Source organism: Carassius carassius, chromosome 49 (assembly GCF_963082965.1).
Source record: "Carassius carassius chromosome 49, fCarCar2.1, whole genome shotgun sequence".
Classification (NCBI taxonomy): domain Eukaryota; kingdom Metazoa; phylum Chordata; class Actinopteri; order Cypriniformes; family Cyprinidae; genus Carassius; species Carassius carassius.
The window spans coordinates 1,581,091-1,608,153 of record NC_081803.1 but is presented as its reverse complement, the minus strand read 5'-3'; the positions used below and the strand labels follow the sequence as shown (position 1 = coordinate 1,608,153).

At 38.3% G+C, this 27,063-nt stretch overlaps 1 protein-coding gene across 2 annotated transcripts in view; it reads left to right on the top strand.

Annotated features, from left to right (window-relative positions):
- Positions 1-27,063, top strand: part of LOC132132415 (ciliary neurotrophic factor receptor subunit alpha-like) — a 182,793-nt gene that overhangs the window by 39,963 nt on the left and 115,767 nt on the right. The window contains exon 2 of one of the 2 annotated variants that reach the window (XM_059544779.1): positions 16,002-16,083. In XM_059544779.1, coding sequence (XP_059400762.1) covers positions 16,002-16,083 — 82 coding nt within the window. Of the gene's footprint in view, positions 1-15,888; positions 16,084-27,063 lie in introns of those variants that run through there. The other variant, XM_059544780.1, reaches the window with a different exon arrangement.

Below are 27,063 nucleotides of genomic sequence, written 5' to 3'. Positions count from 1 at the left end.
ATTTGCATCCGTTTTGCATCATATTGCATAATTTCCTTCAGAAGTTGCATTCTTCTAAAATGAGTACTTATTATGAAACTAATACATTTTAAAATAATATACTTAATATAATTTAACTTAGGAGTGTTTTGACCCACTAAAATAAGACTTAAATAAATTGTTATATGTAATTACATAATTACTTATTTTGTATGTGAATATTGTACTTTTGAATGTACTGACAGGCAAACTAAACTATATTTAATGTAATTTCTACTGAAACTCTTTTCTCTTTCATTCAAATATATTTGTGATAACACATTTGCACTGATGAATTAGCAATTAGTACATTTGAAATATTTTTTAAATGAATTTATATTTCAATTTAAATGTAATATTAAATCACAGTACAGTTAAAATTATAATGAAGTACTTAACTTGTGCATTAGTGTAAATTAAAATATGTCACAAGATTAAAACAATTTTAAAAAACTGGCATTATTACAAAGCACACTTTAAAATGCACTTACATAATATTTAATATTTTATTTCATTAATATTATGTTATCTACACTATATATATAATTATACATTTTATTTCATTTTATTTTATTTCATTAATATTATTTTATCTAAAAGTACACTATAGAGTATACATAATTTTAAGATTCAAAGTGTATTACAATTGCACAATCAATACCTATTATTATCACTGACTTATTCATTATTCAAACTAAAATTCTTCATAATATCTCATCAAAATAGTGTCCTCCTCTAAATGCATCACTTTTTGGAAGATGTTGCGAATCTCTCGATTTGGAACCCCTCTCCTCCAACCATCTGGCTCCATTCTGGTAGTCCCGCCCAACATTTGTCCCATTTCATGCCTTGATTTCCCTCAGTTAAAATGGTTTGCAAACAGTATTTCATGTTGACTTTAAACCAAAAGCCATCTTATAAACAATCAGGCTATTTCAGGGCAAGTTTAATTCATGCAAAGCTGTGTACCGTTGCAGCACATTGAACTGATTTGTACAAATTACAAAATGACTCATGTGCCAATAGCAGAAAATCATTTGGGGGTTTTTTTTTGACAGGCAGACAGCTCACAGGATCTTAATTTGGTGTACATAGTAAAGGCCATTATTGTGCCTTCTCCAATATAATCTTCCATTTAACAAAAGAAACTTTGCGAGTGGAGACCTTTCTCTGAAACTTGTCAGAATGATGAATGGTGCGCGACATGATCTAAAAAAGATCAAGGGATTTGTTTGTCTGAAAGGCAAGGATGCAAAAGGCAGGGGCTTGCTGTCTAATCCCTCAAAAGCAGCCATGAAATCTGGATCTCGATTGGCTTCGCCTGCCTTTATTCTAAATGCACGGAGGAAAGTTGACGGTTCCACCTTTATAGTCCACTCACAGTTCACACAAGTGAGAATTTTCCTTGTGATTAAACAAATATCACTTTTTAAAGCAGCAATTGAGAACTAAAATCAGTTCCTTTTGCATAATTAGACTGTACATTAGTTGTTATACAGGGAAAAAATGACTTATTTGGCTGCTTAATGAGTTGTATGCTAATCTTCCGTAGTGGATTATGGAATACCGCTAAGTAAATGGAACAGGGACAGATTAATCTCAAATTGATTAAAATGTCATTTAAATTCCTCATCATTTAGGCTTACATCTGATCTCAATCAACACTTCGTGAGAGATGTGTGGTTAAAACTTAATGTTGTAGATAGTTCTAACTGTGTTGAAATTGATGTCATACTTTGCCCAATGTCCCTCGGGAAGTTGGTGAAAGAGTAATTGAAGACTGAGTTACTCACAAATCCCTCTTTAAAAAAATATTCTTCTCCATCTGTAATGCCTTATGTGATAACACTATTTTCTAATGTTATCAAACAGATATTAAATACTGATATTTTATCCATAGCATTCAAAACCACAACAATTCAGTTTCAAAATGAACCAACCTGTAGGTAACTTGACATTATATGCAGTCTTAAGCATCAAAAAGCACTGATTTTAATAGACTAGCTTTAGCAAGCTTGAGGATTTTTTTTTATTATTATTTATTTATTTATCAAGATAGCTGTATATATGGAGTTCGCAATAAATACAAAAAGTGTTCTGTAAAATGTGCTTTGTTTATTGTCTACACAGACATAGCCAACATGAGAGCAAAATCAACCTATCTTTGCTTTGTTAAAACACATATTTTAGTACTATTTATAATATTTGTAAATTTATTTTAATAATATTACTTTAAACGTACAGTATGGGATTTTTGGCCACCAGGGGTCACTCAATCAAAATAATAACATAAGACGTACTTTGATGACGTCGGGAAAGAGCGTAGGCTCATGGGAGTTGTTGTTCATTGGAACACGCGCTCTGTCGCTCCCCCACATTCCTCACTCATTTTAACTGAGGCCGGCGACACACTGGATGCGTGGCGCAAGCATCTCAGCCGCGTGGCGTGTCCGTTTTTAATTCGGCTCCCATGTTAATAGGTTAGAGCTTGCAGACTGCCTGCGTGAGACGCAGAAAACGTGTGCATGCTAGAAATAGAACCGACGCCTATTTTTCACGCGACACGCAAGCGTGTTGGAAGCGTTTCCAGGCAAAATATAATAGGAAAATATGTTTATATGTAATTTTGTACACAAATACATATTAATGACATTTTGATGTTTGAAAGTCTATAGGTTGACATAAATTCAGATATAAATGTAATGTAAAAAATAAATAAATAAATAATTATCGATTTTCAAATATTGCACCTGTCAAACATAGTCTATTTTGCCGTCAATACTGTTGACGGTGTCCTTTATCAGTAGGCTTTATAATAATGTTCAACATGAAGTATAGATATTGTTGTCGTGAAGACAAGAGCCTGGTCTGTCAGCGGTCTCCCTCTATGTAACCTACAGCACCAGCAGCGCGCCGCGCCGTGTCAGGCACGGTTCTGATGTGTAAAGACCTATGGTAAAGACACAGAAAACGCGAGGCAGCCGCCACGCTTCTGGCACGCAGCAGAGATGCCACGCAGCCAGTGTGTCGCCGGCCTTAGTATTTTGACAATCACGTATTTTCGAACGGAGAGATATATGAATTATCAGACCCCTATCAAATCAATATTCCATCTAGCTAGTAGTAATATATGTTAAAAAAACACGGTTGCCTTTCGTTAATAATTATAATTACGTTTATACTATGATATCGAACAAGATAGTGAACTGCATTTGAAGCTACTTTATCCAGCTAGATATAGAACACATGTAGATTTACATTATACTCTACGTGAGAGCTAGTCCATCTGCGTTTTACACAAGACATCATCGTTTCACAAAATATACGGATAGATATAGTTAGCTGAATGGATGCATACCTTTTTATTGGAATGCAAGCATCTCTCTGTAGTTTCAGCTTGTCACAAAGCTCTCTCTATCTTGGAAATGCAACTCCAATATTTACCCGTGTCTCGTTTCTTCTCTTGTCCCAAAACCTTTTCAGGTCATTTATTTCACCTGTACGTTTGCGCTTCACAGAACGTGCAGGCAAAGCATAATCATGATCTATAACTAAGTTATTGATTGAGGTATAAAAACTAATATAAACAATATAAATATAATAATAATAATAATAATAATAATTCATTACATTTATATAGCGCTTTTCTAGGCACTCAAAGCGCTTTACATAGTCTGGGGGTATCTCCTCATCCACCACCAGTGTGCAGCATCCACCTGGATGATGCGACGGCAGCCATAGTGCGCCAGAACGCCCACCACACACCAGCTTACTGGTGGAGAGGAGACAGAGTGATGAAGCCAATCAGCAGATATGGGGATTGTTAGGAGGCCATGATGGTCAGAGGCCAATGGGCGAATTTAGCCAGGATGCCGAGGTCACACCTCTACTCTTTTCGAAAGACATCCTGGGATTTTTAATGACCACAGAGAGTCAGGACCTCGGTTTAACGTCTCATCCGAAGGACGGTGCTTGTTGACAGTATATTGTCCCCATCACTACACTGGGGCGCTAGGACCCACACAGACCACAGGGTGAGCACCCCCTGCTGGCCTCACTAGCACCTCTTCCAGCAGCAACCTAGTTTTCTCAGGAGGTCTCCCATCCAGGTACTGACCAGGCTCAGCCCTGCTTAGCTTCAGTGGGAAACCGGTCTTGGGCTCCAGGGTGATATGGCTGCCGGCCATATAAAATATAATAGTCTCCCTCAATGCTAGCTACTACTTTTTCTTCTTCGTCTCGTCTTTGCTTCTGTTCACCTTTGTATTTGGCGGTTCCGCAGGAAGTTAGATAAACTAGAGGGGTCAAAGTTTATATGACGCCATAGACGGGCGACAAAACGGAAATAAAGAAACGTGCCGTGTCTTCTAATTAAACTATAATTTTCTCCGGATTTGAAAGTTCGTGGAAACTGTCAGGATAATGTAAGTACACAACTAAAAAATATATATAACATAGATATAGTGATATCTGCTATTTTTAAAGCAGAAAAATTACATATTGCGCCTTTAATAAATTTAAAATTCTGCTTAAGTTTTAGACTTAAGTCAACAATAACACAAATTCTTTAGGTCACACTATTCCAAATAAATAAATAAATAAATCCAATAAATTCCCCATGGATACATTTAAGTACCAACCTCCTTTTAACTCTTTGAATATTATGTTGCACTAGGATATTAGTCACATTACTTTAGTAAAATGGCCTGCATGCTGAAGGCATGCTTGGCAATAACGTGTGTTTCAGTGTGATGTCTGCATGAGAGAGCAGAGTTGTGATTAATTCATTTCCTTTCTTAGCATATCACTTAATGTGCATTACACTGCGTACTTACAGACATACAGTCGAGTTTTGGGTGTTTACTAAAAAAAAAAAAAAAAAATCTTATTGAAAATAAGTCTCAGATTTGAGATTTAACATATCTGTGTGCACATTTTTAATCAGATATTGGCTGTTAAGAAAGTTTATTTTGGCATCCTTTACAACCCTAGCTATTTGTACTATTTGCTATTTGTACTTGAGCCATGTTATGACTTTGAGTAACTAAATCTAATGTATAAATATATTTTTTTAAGATAGCTGTATATATGGTATCAAACAGCCAATCAAAACAAAAAAAAACAAAAAATGGTTTTCTACATAGTTCTGCACTCACAGAAACTTTGTTTACAAATGTTTATAGTTATGCAATACAGGCAAGCCAAGTCACCGGCTTTAAGCCAGGATATGAAGCAAAATGCATGCATTTCCTCTCCCCCTCCACTCGTCCCCTCTCTGTAGCTGTAAACCATGTTCGGAAGAATCGATACTCTCTCCGATAGAGCAGCTAATGCACTGTGAGCTGATTTTGCTCAACATGACAGCACCAGTTCTGCTTGTGTGTGGTGTTTATTACTGAGCAAACAGTAAGAAATAGGGGAAAAGGTTTATTCAGATATTCTTGGCTTTCTGTCAGTAATGGCTGACATGTTAGACAATCAGGGTAAACAAATATAACAGAGCTGTTCGGTTATTATAATATTTACATACCTTGTAATCAATGTCATTTCCGCATGGTTGGTAATTGCATCAAAAAAAGGCATTTAAAAAGTATTACTTAGAAATAAGTTATTCTGTGCATCGAACATGTTGTGCCTTAAGCATCAGTCTTTTGCGATGAATGATATAAGAGATACCTAATCTATGACTTTTGGATTTCCCCTAAGGAAAGGCTAATCCTTAACCTCAAACCATCAAAATGCTAATATCCCTCCTGTTTGAAATGCTTAGACTTTCACTCGCTCTAATTTTCCTATTCTGAAGAAGACCTTTCTGAGTAACATGAGAGAGCACAAAAGATCAATAACTCACTGAAGCTAATTATTTATTAATCTACACACTGAAGGCAGCCGAGGGGAGGTGGTGTAAGGATTAGCTAGCATGGCTATCCCTGCCGAACGTAGTCAATAGATGCACAGAAGTGGCCCCAGAAATAAACTTCATTATCCCTCCCTATTAGCATGCTATTAGCAATTATAGATTTTGCTGAGTTGCATCCCACTGGTTGAATGCAAACATGATAGGTGCCTTGTCTAAGTTCAGTTGTAATATACATGGCAGAACAAGATCACAGAAGTGGACTGACACTCCTCAAAACTCAACAGAGCTGTGGGAAGAAAATATAAAAATTGATGATCTCACTTTTCTGATGCATGTTGTCATTTCCAATTTTGGTGGTGTTATGTAGTGTTCCATTCTATGATATGGCCGTTAATAAATGGCAGACTACACCACCGGCTTGACAATAAGAGTTAGCGGATCAATAACCTAATTCTAAGTTTTTCAGACAGGCCTTCTCCAATAAGTGTGAAATGTAATTGTCAATTGCACTCTGGGTAGCCGGAGCTCAGCTGGAGTGGGTATATTAAGTCAAACACCTGTCACTTGGGAAGGCTTGGTACTCAAAAAAAGGGAGGTTATTATGCAGCATGACTGACTGAAAGGGACAGGAGGACTGCAAGACACGATCTGGGTCTCTTTTTCTTAGAGGAAGAACTGTCAGTGTCTACTGAATCAACTTCTAATATGTTTCAGTGACTGAATTTAAGGTTACTTTGTGCCGAAATGGCCTTTACTTTCAGAATATTCCTGCTCTGTGGCCTCCTGTCTTCCAGAAGCAAGACGGCACAATACATTTCTAGCATGCTTCAAATCCATTGTTTATTATGGCAACAGTTTAACTGACGGCAGACTCGGTAGTTCACTCTACTGTACAGTCCAGCACAGCGAAGAGGTTTCTGATGAATATCTATGTAATGTCGAGTCAGTAGTTACCCATCAAGATGAAAAGACCCAGAGCAGTTGCACTCAGTGTCTCTTTCAGCACAAATCGATAGACTGTCAGAGCAAGAAGTGCACATACACCGATTCCCAGGTTGGTGGTGTAATTGTGTTGAACAAGTAGGATGTTGTTTGTGATCTTGAAATTGGAAATGAAGCTCAATGCATTGTTCAATTACTGTCCGCAAAGACCATACACAATGGCTTGAAAAACAATTTGTATTTACTTTACATCAGCAAACTTTACCAAATGAAAGTGAAGTGATGTGTGGACAACACACACACACACACACACACCCAGAGCAGTGGGCAGCCTTGTGCTGCATTGCCCAGGGAGCAGTTGGGGGTTCAGTGCCATGCTCAAGTGTCTCACCTCAGTCGTGGTATTGAGGGTAGATAAAGTGCTGTACATTCACTCCCCCCACCTACAATTCCTGCAGGACCTGATACTCAAATCCACAACATTTGGGTTGCAAGTACAAATCTCTAACCATTAGGCCACCTCCTATGTGACCTAGGCTCATGCGGTTCTCATTTGACTTCACACAACAATGTTCGCACCAGTTCAATCTTCACAAAAGAGCACATTGTGGGTGCACCAAACATGTAACAGAGACACTGGTAGGCACCCATTTGAGCCACAAATTACCAATTGGGATGCCCAGTGGTCTTTATGACCCCATTGACACACACGGAAACAACCATTGTTGTCAGGTCACATGAAGGGCATCATTTTGGTCATGGCCTTTGTCTGAGTTATCATTTGACCAACTCTTTTGATGGTTTTACTGAACTTTCATCAAGTCTTAGTAGAAACCGCTGCAACTTTTATTGATTCCACTCATTTCATTGCATCCACTCACCTTTCCTTCATCTCATGAATCTAAAAAACCTTTTTAGAGTGCAGGGAAGTGAACAACCCCTTCATTGTAATATTCTCCCACATGTGTAATTTAGGTACCTGGCAAGGAAAGACGATGTGAGTGTAGACTGGGTTTAATTGATTGAATGGCTAATGAGCACTGAGAGGAGAAGCAAGCTGGGAATGGAATCCTAACGACTCTGTCAGAGTAGTTATGAGAGGAGCACCTCACCAGGGCCCTGCCTTACAGCTCATACAAGGCCCCTGGGCAAATTTCCAATGATTTCCGCTAGATGTTGGACAACAGCCTCTGGGTAGTGAACATGAAGGTGTGAAAGGAGAGAGTTCACCAAACAGATTCTAGTACATCCTGGTACACCTGACACTACAGCATCCACACTAATGTTCTTAATTTTTTTTAGCATTCTCAGCTGATGGGTCGCAGCATAGATATAAGTTGTAGGTCTTTTCTGATAGGGTGGTTGTTTCCAAACAAACTCTATTATGTTTTTGCGCAAAGTCATCTGTGCCTTGCAGAAAATTGCAAATATATAAAGGCCATGTTGTGTGACATACCCTCATCTTTAAAAAGTAACCAAGAGTTAAGTTTGATGTTATGGACACGGTGATAACAGAACCATGTAGAGTTTCATCTTTCAACCTTTAAGCTCCCAGATCAGATCTTCAACCTCCCCAGCCTACATACAATTGGAAATTTATTTCTCTTTAAATTGTACCTACACTCAAATTTAACTCGTTGGCGGTTTCTGGCCTCCTTGGTCCTCTGAACAAAAAAGAGAGCTGCGGTACACTGCGTGAGAACTGAGTAAGTGGTGAGGTTTCACGGTTGACATCTGCCAGGCCCATGGACAGAAATGATCTGAGAAGGACAGTACAACTGTGGTATTTTGGTTTGAAGGACTCACAAATGGAGGCAAATAATTATTTTGCGAGTGGGCAGAAAAACGCTCTGGCTTCAGGGCTAACCACCTTTCAAGTCTCTTGATGCTCTCTTCTATCTTCCTTGTCTTCTCTTTAAAGCTCAAGAGATCCTTACATTTTGTACTTTTCACATTTCTTGCTCAGTGTCTCACATCAGAAGAGCATAGTAAACAGTTGGCTTCAGTTTCAGCAGTTTGTCTGAGGCACATATGTTGCTTTTGCACAGAGGTGGCAGAGACAAACCCTTATACCACCACAGGGCATTCCGCCCGCCAATTGCCAGCTGGAACCTTTGAACCCAAACTATCTGAATGGCTGTCACTGTCAAACATCTGTTTCCCTTCCAAGCACTGTTATTTTTATTTATAGCCTTTGTTACATTGACAAATTAACCTTTTTCACTTGTGACTGTGGGTGCTGTGGTTAAGTATAAATACCATCCAATCAGAAGAATGAGGTGCCATGGACGGGAAGAGCAATAGAACGCATTCTGCTTTTTCATTGGACAGTCAGTTGGAAGTTAATGAGTTGCGATCCATGTATCTTCCAGAAGCCTTTGAAGATTGAAAGTTCTGTCTTTGTCTCTGATTCTGAGGAGAGAAAGAGAGAAACAGAGTGTCCTAGACCATTAGCCAGGGCTCTGCATGACTGATGTCCTCTTTAGGCCAGTAAACCATTGGAAAAAGGATAATTACATCACAAGTCACAGATCACTGAGTCACTGTCAAGAGACCCCGTACCGCTCCTGCTCAGTGAAGACTTTCTAAAGACTGATGTGTTTTGGGCCCACAGACATTAGCAAGAGTAATGCCTGCAGAACATATTCATTCCCAAAAATGAGATGGGAGTTTATGACTTCACTTGATGATATCAAAATTCTTTTTATAGCCAGTCCACTTGGTGGCCGCCAAGGTACATTTTAGTCATTCAGGTCCATCTGCTTCAAAGGGTAAGACTGAGATTTCCAAACTTCATGATTCAGTAATACTGAATGTGTCTAAATCTCCAATAAAATCTGCCTTTTCGCTTCTCGGAATCTTAATTCACCCCTTAAAATATATTTGAAGTACTGAGTATACTAGTAACTTAACACTTGCTCTTTTGTTTATCCGTTGGTTAAATGATGTAAACAACACTATCCTTATCCAGTACTTCACAAACGCACACAGTCAGTGCACACACACACAAACCTCTTACAGAGGGTAAAACCATCCTGTGTGCATTCCACTATAGGGTGTTTTCTTATTTAGTCTCCCTGTAATGTCCCAGTTGGTTCAGTGTGGTTAGCACACAGGGTGGCCAGGGTAAGGAGCCCCAAAGCAGGAAGGGTCTATTCATGGGTGCTGCATTTTTAGGTCCTTGTGAAAAAAAAAAAAAGTAAATAGTGTTTTTAGCTCCTACATAGAGCTCTGTTTACAGCTAGATGAGTCTCTCTTCAATAACTCATTTAACATATGAGCTACATATTTACTGCAAAGTGGGATTCTAGGTAAATACCAGCAGCACACTGTTTGCAGTGGGACCTTTTACTTACATTTGCACAAGGACTGATACATGCCATGCAGACGAGTAATGGCAGAGAAAAACAGTGAAAAATCACACATTACAGCCTATAAACTGATTCCGATGATGGCCTGTGTATTCACATTGGGTTATATAGTCATAAAGCACTTAATGGCATTGAGAGATGAATATTCATTGCATAGGTCCATCTGCACTATTTTATCATAAAATTGTTAAAGGTGCCATATGCATGATAAACTCTTTATGCTGCATGCTTAAAAATACAGCTGTGCTAACTTGGCATGGCGAACACATTGGGTCCGTAAATAAATTGCAAAAAGTGTGCTTTGAATATATTCAGCAAGCAGAACACTAATACTAAAAAAGTTTACAAGATAAATAATATATAAAAAAAACTATTCAAATCATTGATGATATCACACCATATGAAATGTTACATTGCATTCACATGCATTGCAATTCACACACTCAGAAGGGTTTGCAGGGGTCCCTCTATGATATCATTTCCTGTTTTTTGTGTTGATTTTGCCACATAACTTTGGTCACACAATGGACAGAAGTTTTTCTAATAATAATGAGCAGTGAAACATATTTATTAGTATATTATTTGTTTATTCTCACTAAGATATAATAAATGATTATACCTTCATCTCTCCCATACCTTCATATAAACACGCTCCTCTATGCACATTTCCACTGAACACAGATGCCAGCCAACTAAACTGGATGTGTGTAGCAAAGCGCTTAAAGCACTGATCCAGTATTGTTCATTGGCCTGTTTTTAAAATAACACCAGCACAGCAGCCTGAAGATCACTGCCCGCCCCCCCAGGCTTTGACAGGATTGACACTGTATTTTGCATGCGATTATGGGTGATGTGATGGGTTGAAATGTCAGGGCTATTGGCTGTATGTGTGCATGGCCGTGTGCCGAGTGTGCTATTGCATGGGTGCTAATCTGAGAAATCTCTGATACGACTGGATTGATGGAGTGAATTAGTGTCAGGAGGGGTCTTGCATGCAAATCTTTAATTACAGGATATGACCTCAGAGTTTGTGTGTGTATCAGTAAGAAAACTTTAGCCTTTGTGGAAAATTTATTTAGATTTTTGGATGTACGGTCACATTTAGGGCTGCATATTGAATATTAATGATATATTTGGAATGATTTTCATTTCATTCGTTTTATTTGGCAATTAACATTCTTAAAGCTGTGTCATTAGTCTAGTTTCACAATCCTTTCTCGCCTCATGACTATGATTAAGACATTAAGAGATGCTTTAATGCAGCATCTGGTTTTAACTTCATAAGTAAAAATGGCATTAAGGTTGGTAAGTTCAAATTATATTAATTTCATTCATTCATTCATTCATTCATTCATTCATTTTCAAATGGAAAAATCCTTTTAATTTGTTTCCAGTGTATCAGAAGTGATATTGGGATTTTGAAACTGATTTGCCAGTGTAACACTTGTTAATGCTGGGCTACAAATTTTACTTCATACATGTAATGCTGAGCTATTTAGGCTAAATGTGTTATGTCTCGTTTTTGCAACTCTAGGGAGACAGTTTTCGCTGCTAGAAAGCATTGATATGCTACTGAAGATTTTCAGAGTCCACTGAATACTATTTGTATTCAGTGTGTAGACCAATCTCCATATCCTTTAGGCCACATTGATTCATATTGTTGGATGCTTTAGCAAGTTGAGAGATTTTTCTGGAAAAAAAAAAAAAAAGATAATAAAATTTATTTGCGATTTCCGTCAATCTGTCACTCAAAGGTGTGGTGGGATTTTCCTGGCTGGTACTATTTTGTGATACTTCATAACTTCCTTGTGAGTAGTTTTTGTGATTCAGTTCAGGCTTTCCAATTAAAATGCTAATTTTACAGGACATCACAAGGAACCTGAGACGGGTGCAAAAAATTATTTGGCACCAACGATGAATTATATATTTTAATTAACCAGTGAGCGAAATGCATCTATTCAGCAGCAATGGCCATAAATAAGGAATTAATAAATAAATAAGACAGAAGATAAAGCGAGCAAAATGAGTTTCATTGAGCATCATTATTATAAAATCTGCAGTGCCATGGGATGTCATTAAGAAAAGGACCCTGAGCTGTCAGATATCAAATGCATTGTTCTCTAGTTTGATGGACTAAATACTACTTATGACCGCCAGAAAGAGGAGTGTTTTTGAAGAACTGACATAGAGATACAATTTTAATGTCACTCCTGTCAGTCCATTTTTTTTTCTTTTTTTTGAGTGCTGGAATAAATATGAAGTGTCAGTCAACAGACGAAAGCATTTATTTGCTTTACTTAGGAATCTCAATGAAATAGAGTAAAGCTTTGGTTTTATAAGCTGTGATAACTGGAATATTGAAAAGTAATTTTGGATATGCTTTAAATTTGGATATACTTACAAAGCTACAATTAATTGAATGTGAAAGATTTATCAGCTCTACCCTATAAAGATAATGTGGTGTGCAATGCGATTTGAGTAAAATCCAGACATATGCTTGATTTCAAAGGGTTTAATGTCATCTGTATGTAAATGATGACCTCATGCAATGTTTATGATGGATTTTTGATGAACGACACGAAGAGACAAACAAATGCAAGGACGTTATTCAGCAAGAATGTACAATATTGACTTTAGTCTGCGACATTGATCAAACAAAGAAAATAGTTTGCTCTCTCATCTTAACACTTGTATGTATATGAACCTTGTGCTTAGTGAGTGACAAATGCTGGGTAAATGCAGTGTGTTGATAAAAGACACCCTAAGTATTCAGTCCAATGAATCAGAACCTAATAAGTAGCTGACAAAAGCTAAATATCCACAATATTAAACACCCACATCAATAAAGTTATTGTGAAAATATTATATGCACATCACTCCCACTTACGTCTTCGACGCCAGCCAAGACGAGGACGTTCTTGCCAGAAAAAACAAACAAGAACTTTTGCTGTGAGCTAGTGAGTTAGGTTCTTTACAATTAGCAAGATGGTGATTGTGATGCTAAATATATAAATGAAGTGAGTATACATTTCCTCTTAGTAAGTTAACCATCCTGATAATGGGACGTATTATAATTTCCTGTTTAACTTTAATGAATAACTGTTGTTGGGATCATGGGAGACAATTAACAAATGAGTGTACAACGAATGCTTGTATTCCATCTGTGGCTTTATGTGTGCATTCATCCATAAAAAAAATTAATAAATAAAACAAAATAAAATATTGTCTGCTTATGAATTTTCCCTTCCTCGTTTTGATGAATCTTTGTGTTTGTTATAACCGTGGACTCTTTTTAATGTTTTACACTCTGGTGTGCTTAGGAAGACAAATTGATTTCGTGACCCTACAATGTGTTGTTTTTGGATTAGATTTCAAATGTTTCACTCCGAATCTTCCCATAGGAAATAAAATCACTAAAGAAATCCTTTTAACATTTCAATTATTTCTCCTTAACGTAAATTAGATTAAGTGGAGATCAGATTTTAAGTTTTCAGGTTTTTCCATATTCTCATTTTAGCAATGTCTCAAACTGTGCTAAGATTTTTTTAAGATATGAAAGTCTTTCATCAGAGATATTATTTTGAACTCAACACACCAATTCTTCCAAAACCAAGCTTCTGCCACACGTTCTCCAACAACCAGCAGGCAAGGGAGTTTTTGAAACTTGGTACTTATGCAAATGGTACTTATTTTTTGTTTGCAAATCCATTTACACACAAATTGCACACTGCACATTTAAACGAAACTGGTACTCCATTAAAGTGATTATTAGTGATGCCCTCTCTCCAAAACGTTGCCCTCCAAAGACAAAACCAACTCAGTGTCTCTCAAAAATCCATGAACTCTCAAAATGATTGACAGGCCTAGAGTACTTCTGATTGGTTAGAAGTGTAGAAATGTAGGCTGTTTGCTGTTCAAAATCTAGGGCTGTCACAGAAACAGTTATGATTGATCAAGACACATATTTCAGTGATATAAGGTTGTGTGCAGTCAGGCTGTTTCTTTGAGTGGCCAACAATATTGGCTCAAACATTGAGTTTGGAACTAATCCAGCTTACCGAATTTTTTTATAAGAACGTTCTCCAAATATTCAGTGTTGGTTCTGGTAACATTGAGAAAAAAAAAAACCAGTTTTCTTGACATTAGAGGAACATTTTTAAAAGGGCATGATGTTCCTCAACCTTTCTTTCAACTTAATTTTGATTTAAAATTCAACATTCTAGGAATGTTGATTTGTAACATTCCAATAACATACAATTTTCCAGTTTCCTTAATGTTATTAGAATGTTATTTAAAGGTTAGTATGATGTTCCTGAAACATTCTGAAAGACAAGCACTGAAAGAAATAGAAATAAGAACACAAACTACAACTTTCTTGTTGTGACATACTTCATGCCAGCGTACAAAACACATTCATGGCTCCCAGCATGCACTGCTGCCATTTATTATTATTATTATTATTATTATTATTATTATTATTTAATTTATTTTTATTGTCACCATTGGACAGTTTTAGATAAATCACTGAAGTATTACAAAATATTCTTTTTTTCCCACATTTGAGTTTTTCTTTCTTCTCACATAACATTTTAATTTTACAAGAAAGGAAAACAACAGAAAATGCAGTTACTTAAGCTACTTTAATGCAGTCATTTGTCCGTTATTAAAACAGACATGACAATCTGCTTTATCAACGCACAAATATTCTCTGAAAACACCTGCAACTCAACAAAAGTCAAGGGTCAAGAGCCCAACTATGTCTTGGAATGTTACGAATCAACATTCCAAAAATGTAGAATTTTAAATCAAAATTAAGTTGAAAGAACATTTGGGGACCATCATACCTTTTTAAAACATTCCTCTAACATCAAGCAAACTGGACATTTTTTATGTTACCAGAACCAACTATGAATATTTTGGAGAACGTTCGGTAACACTTTAGAATAGGTAACACTTGTTAATTATTAACTACGACATTTCTCTCAATAAATTCTTAAATTGCTGCTTATTAATAGTTAGTAAGATAGTTGTTAGGTTTAGGTATTGGGTAGGATTAGGGATGTAGAATAAGGTAAAGTAGAATAAGGCATTAATATGTTCTTAATTAGCACTAATACATGGCTAATAATCTAGTAATATGCATGCTAATAAGCAACTAATAGGTGTTACCAATTCTAAAGTATTACCGAACGTTCATATAACAAAATTATGTTAGCTTGGAAACTACCTGTCAGGTATTGAAATGTGTGTGTCACATACGGAAGACATATTAAACATGTAAGGCCTACAAGGAGTTTTGAAATACCAATCGTTTATCAAAAAAAATTTCCCCTGAGTTTGGTTGTGAGAAAGAGAGAGAGAAAAAAAGAGAGATAGAAGTCCAGATGGTGAGAGACTATGAAGGACTTTATGTTGGTCAATCCTGGATCCCAACAGTCTGGCATTGTCTTTCCTTCTTCCTATTTCTCATCTAGGTCTGTCTATCCCGCAGCCAGTTGGGCAGAGAGAATATCAGTCCCTGAGGACATTTATTCTACTGATGAGATGCTGTAAAGTAGGGAAGAGAGAGAGACAGAGATAGAGAGAAGTGGGGCGGGGAATCAGGAGGCAGAGACACTAGAAGAAAGAAAACAAGCAAGTGTGTGTGTGTGTGTGTGAGAGAGAGAGAGAGTGAGAGAGAGAGAGAGAGAGAGAGAGAGAGAGAGAGGGAAGGAGGAAACTGTCCTCATGCTGTTTTGGTATCGGTGCCACCCAGTTTCTCTCGGGCAGGCCATAAGCCTCACGATCTACCTCTGTGTGTGTCTCCGCAGATGGCCAACATTGTGACGTCCTTCTGCTGTGTGGTGCTTGCAGCCGTGGTGGTGGTTTATGCCCAGAGGCGCAGCCAGCAAGGTAAGTCCGCATTTTGGATACTTCCTCCATCTGTTGCGGGTCTTCGTTGTATGTGTTTAAACCGGAAGGACACATAATGAGATCAGCTAATTATTTATTTTTTAGGAATCAGTTTGATCTTTTCTAGTTATGTGTCCTGTCTTCTTTCTTTTGACTTGTCATTATCTTTGTGTCCCTCCTTCAATCTGTCTGTCGGAGTGTAACAGAGAAGTCACATTGTGAGCGGAGGGTCAGTATCACCTGACTGTGGGGAGGGGTGTGTGAATGTGTGTGTGTTTTTGGGTGAATGTTGCTTAACGCATGGCCTAGCTGCCCGGAGACACAGGGACTAGCCTGTCACTGAGTCAAAAACTAGAGCTCCAGAACAAAGCGATCCTCGGAGTGTGTATGAATGTGTTTAAGTTTAGACCAGACATGTTATCTTGCTGGCTGTGATGGGTTCTCTCATGCTTGGGTGAATAAGCAGCTATGTTGTTTCTCCATTCCAATTCAGTGTCATTTTGTGAGACAGTGAAATGGAAATGCTATAGAGACATTCTTGTTTCGTCAGAAGCTACTACTTTAAAGCTATTGTCATTTTCTGAGTTATTATTTAAGCTGGATTCTACAACATATTACACGCTTTCCTAACCAGGTGCAACTCAAATTTCCTTCAGCAAGTAATTTGTCTGTCCACGGTGAAGGCAAAATGCTATGCAACGCCTACACAATCACAGCCAATCAGAAAATATTTCATGGTGCTTGCACACTGGAGAAAGTGTTTGATGGAAAGGAATGCATACAATACATTTTAAGGTTTAGAAATTGTGAGACAGTTTAAAATGAAGAAGGAACGGCTAAATGGATGAACTATGTCAGAGTACATTGCAGCAAAAGTGTTTCTCAACTTTTGGTTGCATGACACAAGATCACAAGTTAGCATACATTAGCATTTTTCCCTCTGTCTCAATCATGTTTAGTTATGCTCCTGGATGGCAACCTTCTAGCAGAGTTTATCTCTAACCCCAGTTAACCAGATAATTTAGGCTTTATGGATAACTTCCTGGCAAGTGTATTGGAGCTAGAGCCTTTATGGATAGTGGCACTTTAGGAGCAAAATTTGGCACCCCAATGTCCTATGTCCTTATGATGCACCATCCACTTTGAAATCAATGGATTCAAAGCATACTTTGATTCAAAGTAAACAACTTGACTTTAGCTTTGGGTAAAAAAATAAAAAATAAAAAATAAAAATTGGAAGGGCTGCAATAACTGCAAACCAACCTTACTTTTCGACTGTTGATGAACATGGTCCCGCTGAACCTTCAGATATAGCTTATAACCAAAAAATGAGGGTGGGATGAGAATGGGATGAGGTATACTGTAGATATTAAAGACTTTTTCTCATAACTGAAAGCTTGTATGTCCAAACTACCCCCATTGTGACTTTGATCCAGACTAGGTGTGTTCAGAACTGCTTTTGGATGCTAACATCCTACAGAGAGTGCTTCTCAAATGGAAGGCTGCATCCTACGAAGGCTGCATATCTCGGCAGCTATGTCATCAAATGTCGGTGAAGGTCATCTCAATCAGAAGGATCCTTGGAAGCCAGCCTTCGTTTTGTGTCCTTCCTTCAGCTGAATTTGAAGGATGCATGGGATGTATCGTCCGTGACCTTGAATCACCCACAATCCTTTGTAACCGTTCCATTTAATGAAAATAAGTTGACGAAATACGGATCAGTACAGAGCTTCTCTGAATTTATTATGAGAAGTAAGTATAGAGGTTATCTTTTGTTTTGGTGTAAATTACTCACTAATTGCTAAACTGACAATCATTTAAGCCAGGGGGAGACTAGATGACTGATTCATTGTATTGCATTAATAGAAGGCAAAATAATATAAAGTTTTGTAATACAAAGGTTTTTTTTTTTGTTTGTTTGTTTTTTATGCTGTGACGGTGAGGATAGGAACATATATGTGACCTCCCAAGTGTCACTTTTTCTAAATTAAGATTTATGAATAAATGAATGAATAAGCTTTCCATTGATGTATGGTCTGTTAGGATAGGACAATATTTGGCTGAAATACAACTTTTTGAAAATCTGGAATCTGCGGATGCAAAAATCAGCTAAAAATATTGCAATGCATATTACTGATCAAAATTCAGTTTTGATATATTTATGGTAGGGAATTTACAAAATATCTTCATGGAACATGATCTCTACTTAATATCCTAATGATTTTTGGCATAAAAGAAAAATCTATAATTTTTATCCATACAATATGTTTTGGCTATTGCTACAAAAATCTCTGTGCAACTGAAGACTGGTTTTGTGGTCCAGGTTCACATATGTGACGTAACCACGTGCATTTACTAGAGTGTCTCATTCTAGCGTTTAATGAAGAGGATGTCTCTAGCCTACAAGACTCTGAAGGACTGAACTAGGAAGGATGCAGCCTGCCATTTGAGAAGCACCCAGTTTATCTCCAACCCTAATTAAACCCACCAGAACCAGCTAGTTAAGGTCCTTTAGGCAGGTGTGTTAGAGCAAAAACCTGCAGGACGTTGGCCCTCTAATAGCAGGATTGGGCACTCATGGTCTAGAACATCTGTGTTTTTCCAGAGGGACTAATTTGTACTTTATATTGCATTTTAAATAATTTTCAATAAAATTGTCTAATTGACTACTTACTAAAGAAGGTTTGTTGACTCTCCACCAGCCAAAACTGCAGATGTACTGTAGCTTCAGTTGGGAACACTGTTTGAGGGTGATAAAGCATCTTCTTGTATGTCTCATGCTGTTTTCATCCCCCCACACCCCTGCCGTGGCCCACGTTTTGTTGAAGCAAGGCTCTCACTAAAGCTGATTACATCGCTATAATGCCTAGTCACTGGCATGTGTTTCATTGGCAGAGCAGCTGCACTGATACGATGATGTCATGGTGGGATGACATCACCACGTCATCTATCAGCAGAGCTGCTTATCTGTTTCCACATGTGTTCTGATTGGTCAGCTGATCGTGTTTAATCTAGACGGCAGTCATCACAAACACAAACCATGCAATGACAGTCAAGCCTTTTGTTCAAACACACACACACACACACACACACACTTTAAAGTGGCCTCAATGAATGCTAGTATACAGACAGACTGATGTACAGATGGACCAAAAAAAAAAAAATGTATTACAGTACACAGACATACTCACACAAGATTTGTGCTTAATGCATCACTAGGGTAGATGTAATTGTTTATGAATATGTTTAAAATTAACCAAGACAAGTGCAAACAGTCTTTATTTGTATTCTGCCATTCATTTACTAATCATAAATCTAATATCATGCCACTTTTTCAAGTATTTTTACTTTATTATTATTATTTTAATTTTTTTAGTTTTTTTATCTCTGTGTGTGTTTTTATTATTATTATTATTATTATTATTATTATTATTATTATTATTATTATTATTATTATTATTATAACTTGATGCTCATGAATGGCATGCTATTGTTAGCTTTGCAGGTGTTCAACTTAAAACAAAGAAGCCCATCGCCATCCTAATTACACAGGATAAACAATGCTATATAATGTTAGCATATGTTCTTTAGGTCTATGATTCTAAAGATAGTGGATTATTTGCACTGTTTAGCCCACATGTCTCCACAAACATTTGCTAAGTAGGTGTAATATTCATACAGTGTTGGAGCTTATTTATTGGTGCTGTGCGCCCACATATCTTACAAAGTTTTCAAGTTCCAAGTTTCATTTTAAGTGGTTTTAAATTGTATTCTTTAAAGACAATTTCTACTTACCAAGTTGAATGAAACATAGCAAGAGCCTAAACCTAATATCTGACTGGCTGAACCAAGATGTTTATCCAAGATAATTAACAGTAAACAGTCTGCTTCATTGTGTACATGTGCACTACTGCTGATAATGAAGTGCACATGTGAAATTTATGTAATGCATAGTTTGCACAAGACATAGTGGCACACAGAGAACTAAAGTGCGGTTCACTTTTGACTTTCCACGTTCTTCTCGTACATCATGCATCCCATATCAAATTGTATTTAATTTTGTACATAGTTTAATTATGTAACATAAAATCATACAGGACATAAAGAGTTAAAAAATTAATTTGAAATGTGCATGGGTTTGCAGATGCTGTACACCAGGGATAGGCAACTTCGGTCCTGGAGGGCCACTGTCCTGCAGAGTTTAGCTCCAACCCTAATTAAACACACCTGAACAAGGCAATCAGTGCTTTCAGGATTACTAGATACAGGCAAGTGAGTTTTTATGAGGGCTGAAGCTAAACTCTGCAAGATAGTGGCCCTCCAGGATTGAAGTTGCCTATCCCTGGTGTACACAATAACTACTGACATTGGACACTTTATTGTTTGGACATTTAGCTCATGCATATTTTGAGTACATTCAAATATATTTAGTAGTTAAATCAGCATGAACTATATACTCTACTTGAAAACAATATTGATGAAAGTAATTTGCAAATAGACACTTTGCATCTGAGTCAATGTCAAAGAATATATATATATTCAGTGAGCCTCTAACACATAATAATGGCTGGCCCAAGCCTTTATGGGACCCTGAGCAGAATTTTATTGTCAGTGCTTGAATATTTGCACACTATAAATCCAACACACACATTACCAATTGTATTTGTTGCAGCTGTTTTGCTTGCATCATACCAACGATTTACCCTTCTATGATTTTTAATTGTAACAGTAGCAAACCCACAAGAGTGGTCAGGTGTTAATTTGCACTTAAACATTCAAAGTCTTACAGGAATAAGTGGCATACTTAATGTGGTGTACTGAAAAGTAGCAAAAAAAAAAATTCTTCAGAAGAGATTTATTATTTTAACAACATAAATTATCACACACAGCAGCAAGCCATCTATACATAAAATACAATAACTCTTTATCTATAATTAGCTAACTGAGGCATAATGATATTGGAATATATTAGCAAAGACCCCAAAGGTAGGCTAAGGGAAATAATATTAAGCTGTTATCAGTACCAATTTTGTGAAACAGAATTGTTTTATTACAAAAATATAAAACCACATGATGAAAACTTTCATCTAAATCTAGCTAAAATATCATATATCATATATCATATCATATCATATCATATCATATCATATCATATTATATTATTGTCAGTGTTGTGGATTTATGTTTCCTTGTCTCGAGTGTCCAGTGTTACAGGTGCTTTTTCAATAAATTAGAATGTCAAGGAAAAGTTCATTTATTTCAGTAATTCAACTCAAATTGTGAAACTCATGTATTAAAAAAAATACATGCACACAGACTGAAGTAGTTTAAGTCTTTGGTTCTTTTAATTGTGATGATTTTGGCTCACATTTAACAAAAATCCACCAATTCACAATCTCAACAAATTAGAATACTTCATAAAACCAATAAAAAAATAATAATTAAATAAAAACATTTAGTGAATTGTTGGCCTTCTAGAAAGTATGTTCATTTACAGTACATTTACTTAATACTTGGTAAGGGCTCCTTTTGCTTTAATTACTGCGTCAGTTCGGCGTGCCATGGAGGTGATCAGTTTGTGGCACTGCTGAGGTGGTATGAAGCCCAGGATTCTTTGACCATGGCCTTCAGCTCATCTGTTTTTGGTCTCTTGTTTCTCATTTTCCTCTTGACAATAGCCCATAGATTCTGACTGGGGTTCAGGCCTGGTGAGTTTGCTGGCCAGTCAAGCACACCAACACAATGGTCATTTAACCAGCTTTTGGTGCTTTTGGCAGTGTGGGCAGGTGCCAATCCTGCTGGAAAATGTAATCATCATCTTCAAAAAGTTGGTCAGCAGAAGGAAGCATGAAGTGCTCCAAGATGTCTTGGTAAACGGGTGCAGTGACTTTGGTTTTCAAAAAACACATTGGACCAACACCAGCAGATGGCATTGCACCTCAAATCATCACAGACTGTGGAAACTTAACACTGGACTTCAAGCAACTTGGGCTATGAGCTTCTCCACCCTTCCTCCAGACTCTAGGACCTTGGTTTCCAAATGAAATACAAAACTTGCTCTCATCTGAAAAAAGGACTTAGCACCAATGTTCAGAGTCCATTTCTTCTTCTCCTTAGCCCAGGTAAGACGCCTCTGACTGTGGTACAGGAGTGGCTTAACAAGAGGAATATGACAACTGTAGCCAAATTCCTTGGCACGTCTGTGTGTGTTTGCTCTTGATACCTTGACCCCAGCCTCAGTTCATGCCTTGTGAAGTTCTCTAAAATTTTTGAATCAATTTTGCTTGACAATCCTCATAAGGCTGCGGTTCTCTCGGTTGGTTGTGCATCTTTTTCTTAAACACTTTTTTCTTCTACTCAACTTTCTGTTAACATGCTTGGATACAGCACTCTGTGAACAGCCAGCTTATTGGCAATTAATTTTTGTGACTTACACTCCTTGTGAAGGGTGTCAATGATTGTCAGAGACCATTTTGAAGGCTCAGGAAACCTTTGCAAGTGTTTTGAGTTGATTAGCTAATTGGCATGTCATCATATTCTAATTTGTTGAGATTGTGAATTGGTGGATTTTTGTTAAATGTGAGCCAAAATCATCACAAGTAAAAGAACCAAAGACTTAAACTACTTCAGTCTCTGTGCACTGAATTTATTTAATACATGAGTTTCACAGTTTGAGTTGAATTACTGAAATTAATGAACTTTTCCTCAACATTCTAATTTATTGAGAAGCACCTGTATATGTCTTTATGTCCTCCTGTGTTCTAGAGCTGTAGTCTGATTTATTATAGTTCAGCTGATTCACTCACATCATTTTTTACACTTGCGTTTGCCATTATTACATTTACATTACATTTATTCATTTAGCTGACGCTTTTATCCTAAGCGACTTACAATTGCTATATATATCAGAAGTCACACGCCTCTGGAGCAACTAGGGGTTAAGTGTCTTGCTCAGGGACACATTGGTGCCTCACAGTGGATTCGAACCCGGGTCTCTCAGACCAAAGGCATGTGTCTTATCCACTGCGCCAACACCACCCCATTATGCAATTATTATGCAATTATTATATTAATTATTTAATATTGCATTTTTGTATGGTTACCATTGTCCATTGACACAATATATCACAAAATAAATAAATAAATAAATACAATAAATAACGTCTCAGTTACGTATGTAACCCTTGTTCTCTGATGGAGGGAACGGAGACGTTATGTCGAACGACATATGTGGTCTCACTTGGGAGGCCAATCATCTCTGAATTTAAGAGAAAACGCCAATGAAAATTGGCAAGTGGATTAACATACCTGAGCCACTCCCCGTGCCAACGGGTATAAATAGGGCGACAGGTGCATCCACTCATTAGGTTTTACGCTGAGGAGCTGAGAACGTGTCCCGGCAACATGCTAACGCCAGTACTGGGCCTGGCGACAGACTGCTATGCCAAGTCTAACTGCCGAGGGTGCTGGAAGATGCTCGACCAGGGTACGCCAACCGGGGAACTGTACTGGGAGAAGAAAGGCGCTCACATCCCCGTGTTAGGGGGAATGGCGCAGCAAGCTTGACACCGAGCCAGCCCTCCCGATCAATTACCTGTTACCCAACACATGGGAAGAAACTGGCTCTACACAGTTGTAAAACCTCGCAAAGGTGTTAGGTGTCGCCCAGCCCGCAGCTCGACAGATGTCTGCCGGAGAGGCGCCGTGCGCCAGCGCATAGGAGGAGGCCACACTCCGTGTGGAGTGGGCCCTCACCCCTAGGGGGCATGGCTTGCCTGGTCTCGGAAGGGAGTGGTGGGAACCTTGGGAACGTATCCAGGCCAGGGTCTCAGGACAACGTGAGAGTAGGCCGGCCTGAACACAAGGCACTCTTCACTTACCGAAAATGCTTGGAGGTCCCCGACCCTCTTGATGGAAGTGAGCGCGATCAGAAGCGCAGTCTTGAGAGACAGGAACTTAAGCTCGACTGAATCCAGCGGCTCAAAGGGACCCCTCCGAAGTCCCGCCATGACAATAGAGAGGTCTCAGGAGGGAATCAGGGGTGTCCTAGGAGGATGTAACCTTCTGGCACCCCTCAGGAACCTAAAGATCAGGTCATGCCTCCCCAGGGACCGGCCGTCCACTGCATCGTGATGGGCTGCAATGGCAGCCACATACACTTTCAGGGTGGAGGATGACAGCCCACGCTCCAACCTTTCTTGCAGGAAAGTAAGCACTACTCTGACCGGGCATCTCCGGGGGTCTTCTCAGTGAGGAGAGAGAGGTCCATGGGGTGTGGCCCGGCGGAGAAGCTCTCACTGTAACCCTCAGATCTCCCAGAGCGCCAGCCGGCTGTCCTCTGCTCGAGCCAGAGAAACCGGGACGGGTGGCGGCAGAGGGGTCTGCTGCACTCCCCTTGAGGAGTGAGAGATGCGATCGCAGCGCTGCCATGTTCATACGGCCACAGTAGACGCATGAATCATCCACGAGCGCAGCCTCAGCGTGTTGGACGCCCAGACACTGCAGACAACGCTCGTGACCGTCAACCGAAGACAATAAACGACCGCATCCAGAAGGACACGGACGAAACGGCATCTTGAAAAAGACACGAATCGTCCGTGATTTGCTCTTTTAGAAACTGTCTCTTTTAGCCGAAGCGCCCAGGGGAATCGCCGTCACAGGGACACCGCTGTACCGCGCCGTCACACCAACCAGGAACAGCTCCTCAAAACAAAGATGACTTGGCTTTGTAGTGACTGCTCTCATCAACTACTCGGCTCTGAAGCAAAAATCTAATGAGTGGATGCACCGGTCGCCCTATTTATACCCGTTGGCCCGGGGAGTGGCTCAGGTATGTTAATCCACTAGCCAATTTTCATTGGTGTTTTCTCTTGAAATTCAGAGATGATTGGCCTCCCAAGTGAGACCCCATATGTCGTTCGACATAACTCATAGTGACCGACAGATAGGGAAGTTGACATTTCATGTACTCTTGGGGGCCCCCTGAAGGCCTTGGGGGCCCTAAGCAGCCACTTAGTTCGCTTATGCCTTGGGCCAGCTCTGCACATAACATTGGGAATATGGACTGCAATTTATGAGCATGTAAACTGACAAAATGACAACACATGCAGTGTCAGTATACATCTGGTACAGTTTTTTGCAAGATTTTATGTAAATGGAATGTTAATATAGTGTTAAGTACCTGGAAATAGTTTCATTTATATATAAAAGACATTTCTTTGATTATTTTGCTATAATGAGTTGGAACACGCATGATGATATAATTTTTTATTTTATTTATTTGTTTATTTTTCCTTTAAAATCTTACACCTTTAATTTCTGGCACCTTATTTAATTTGTTAATGACCCATTAAAGTAAGAAAGCCATATGGCCACCTATATCATATTCAGTGTTTTTCCTCATTAAACATTAGATTTTAATGTTTTGCACATAACAGTAATAGAAATGAACGGTTGAAATGTAAACAGTATCCTTTTGAACAGAAATGATGACTAATTTGAGGGATATTTTTAGAATTAAACTCAGAACACAACCCATCCCTCCATCTGACAGACAGGCCTTGCTTTACGTCATCAGTTTATGTCAGTGAGATTGAGTCCAGACAAGCCCATCTCTGACAGTTTAATTATTCAGGAGACCTTAAGTGAGAATAAGAGCAAATATATTTCAGAACTTCCATTGTCCTGGTCACTTCCAATCCGTCTCAGTGTGGAGAGGCTGTTGAATTCAATCTATCACTTGTTTGTCTCTAGTGGCCTAAAGGGCCTCACAATACCCTGTTTGATGACGAATCGTTATCGAGGATAGCAATGTGGGATGAATGACATTGTGTGCATTGCTGAGTGATGTATCTCATGTCCAGACCTGCTGGATTATAAAGTTGGCACACAAATCTAAGGAAAATTTATGATTTCAGATGTTTGCATTTTAAAGTGTGTTATAAAAAAAATAATAAGAAAATGTGGTAATCTGCGATTATGGATGAGGGATTTCTTTGGTAATGGACAAATAATTTGGAAGCTGTCTACTAGATGTCCTCCCTAAAGAGAGAAAACCAGTGTGAATTTCATCAACAACTTTGGCTTTGTTAGAGGTGTGAGAGTGTGTGCGTATTGCCTCCCTAGAGAGTTTACATGGGTTTTTGTGGTGCAATCGTGCATTTATGTTTTCTTCAAAAGTGTAAGCCATCTCGCATGCTTATACCTTGGATCAGCAAGGTTGAAGAGACAATAAAAGTGAATGCGGTGGCGATTTTCAAGCACGTCAAAGAAGCCACGTGCATGAACTGTCAGCACCCTTCGGAATACATATCTCTTTCACTGCAATTTTCAAGGTGCTCTAGCACCACTTCAAAGATTTAAACTAAACACAGCTTACATTGGGTGTCAGACGATAAAGACCTATGCAGGAAAATTAGCTTCAGCCTTACCATTTGCTTGTTAAACATGTAGAGGACTGTTTACCTCGGAAGATGTGCAAAAATAAACCTCTCTCAACAGTGTATAAATCATTCAAACTTCCTCTGTCAATAAAGTTCCTTTTCCCAGCTTCAATCAATGCTTAAGATGTTCTCCACGGAAATCCCAACACGGAAAGCATAAAATTGGCATGGCTACACAGAGCGCTGAGGAAACAGCTGTTTCGTGTAAAGCTACAGATGCAGGCCGTGTACTTCCCTTCCGTAGTTCCAGTGTTATCCTCCTTTCATTAAACTGTAGAAATTAGGCAATAAATCGCTTGAATCCCATCAAGGGCATGTCCAGAAACAAAGTATGTTTTTAATAAATAATAATGAGATAATAAATATTATTCATCAGATTTGGGGGTGAAATATGAATGATAAAAAATTAAATATAAATTAAGACAATCAGATCAGAAAATAGTCTGTGAATCATCATTTATCATATGACACTTTTATATTAACTATAATCTTGTAGTCTTATTTCTGTGGGAGACAGGAAGTTATGCCTTTACTTCCT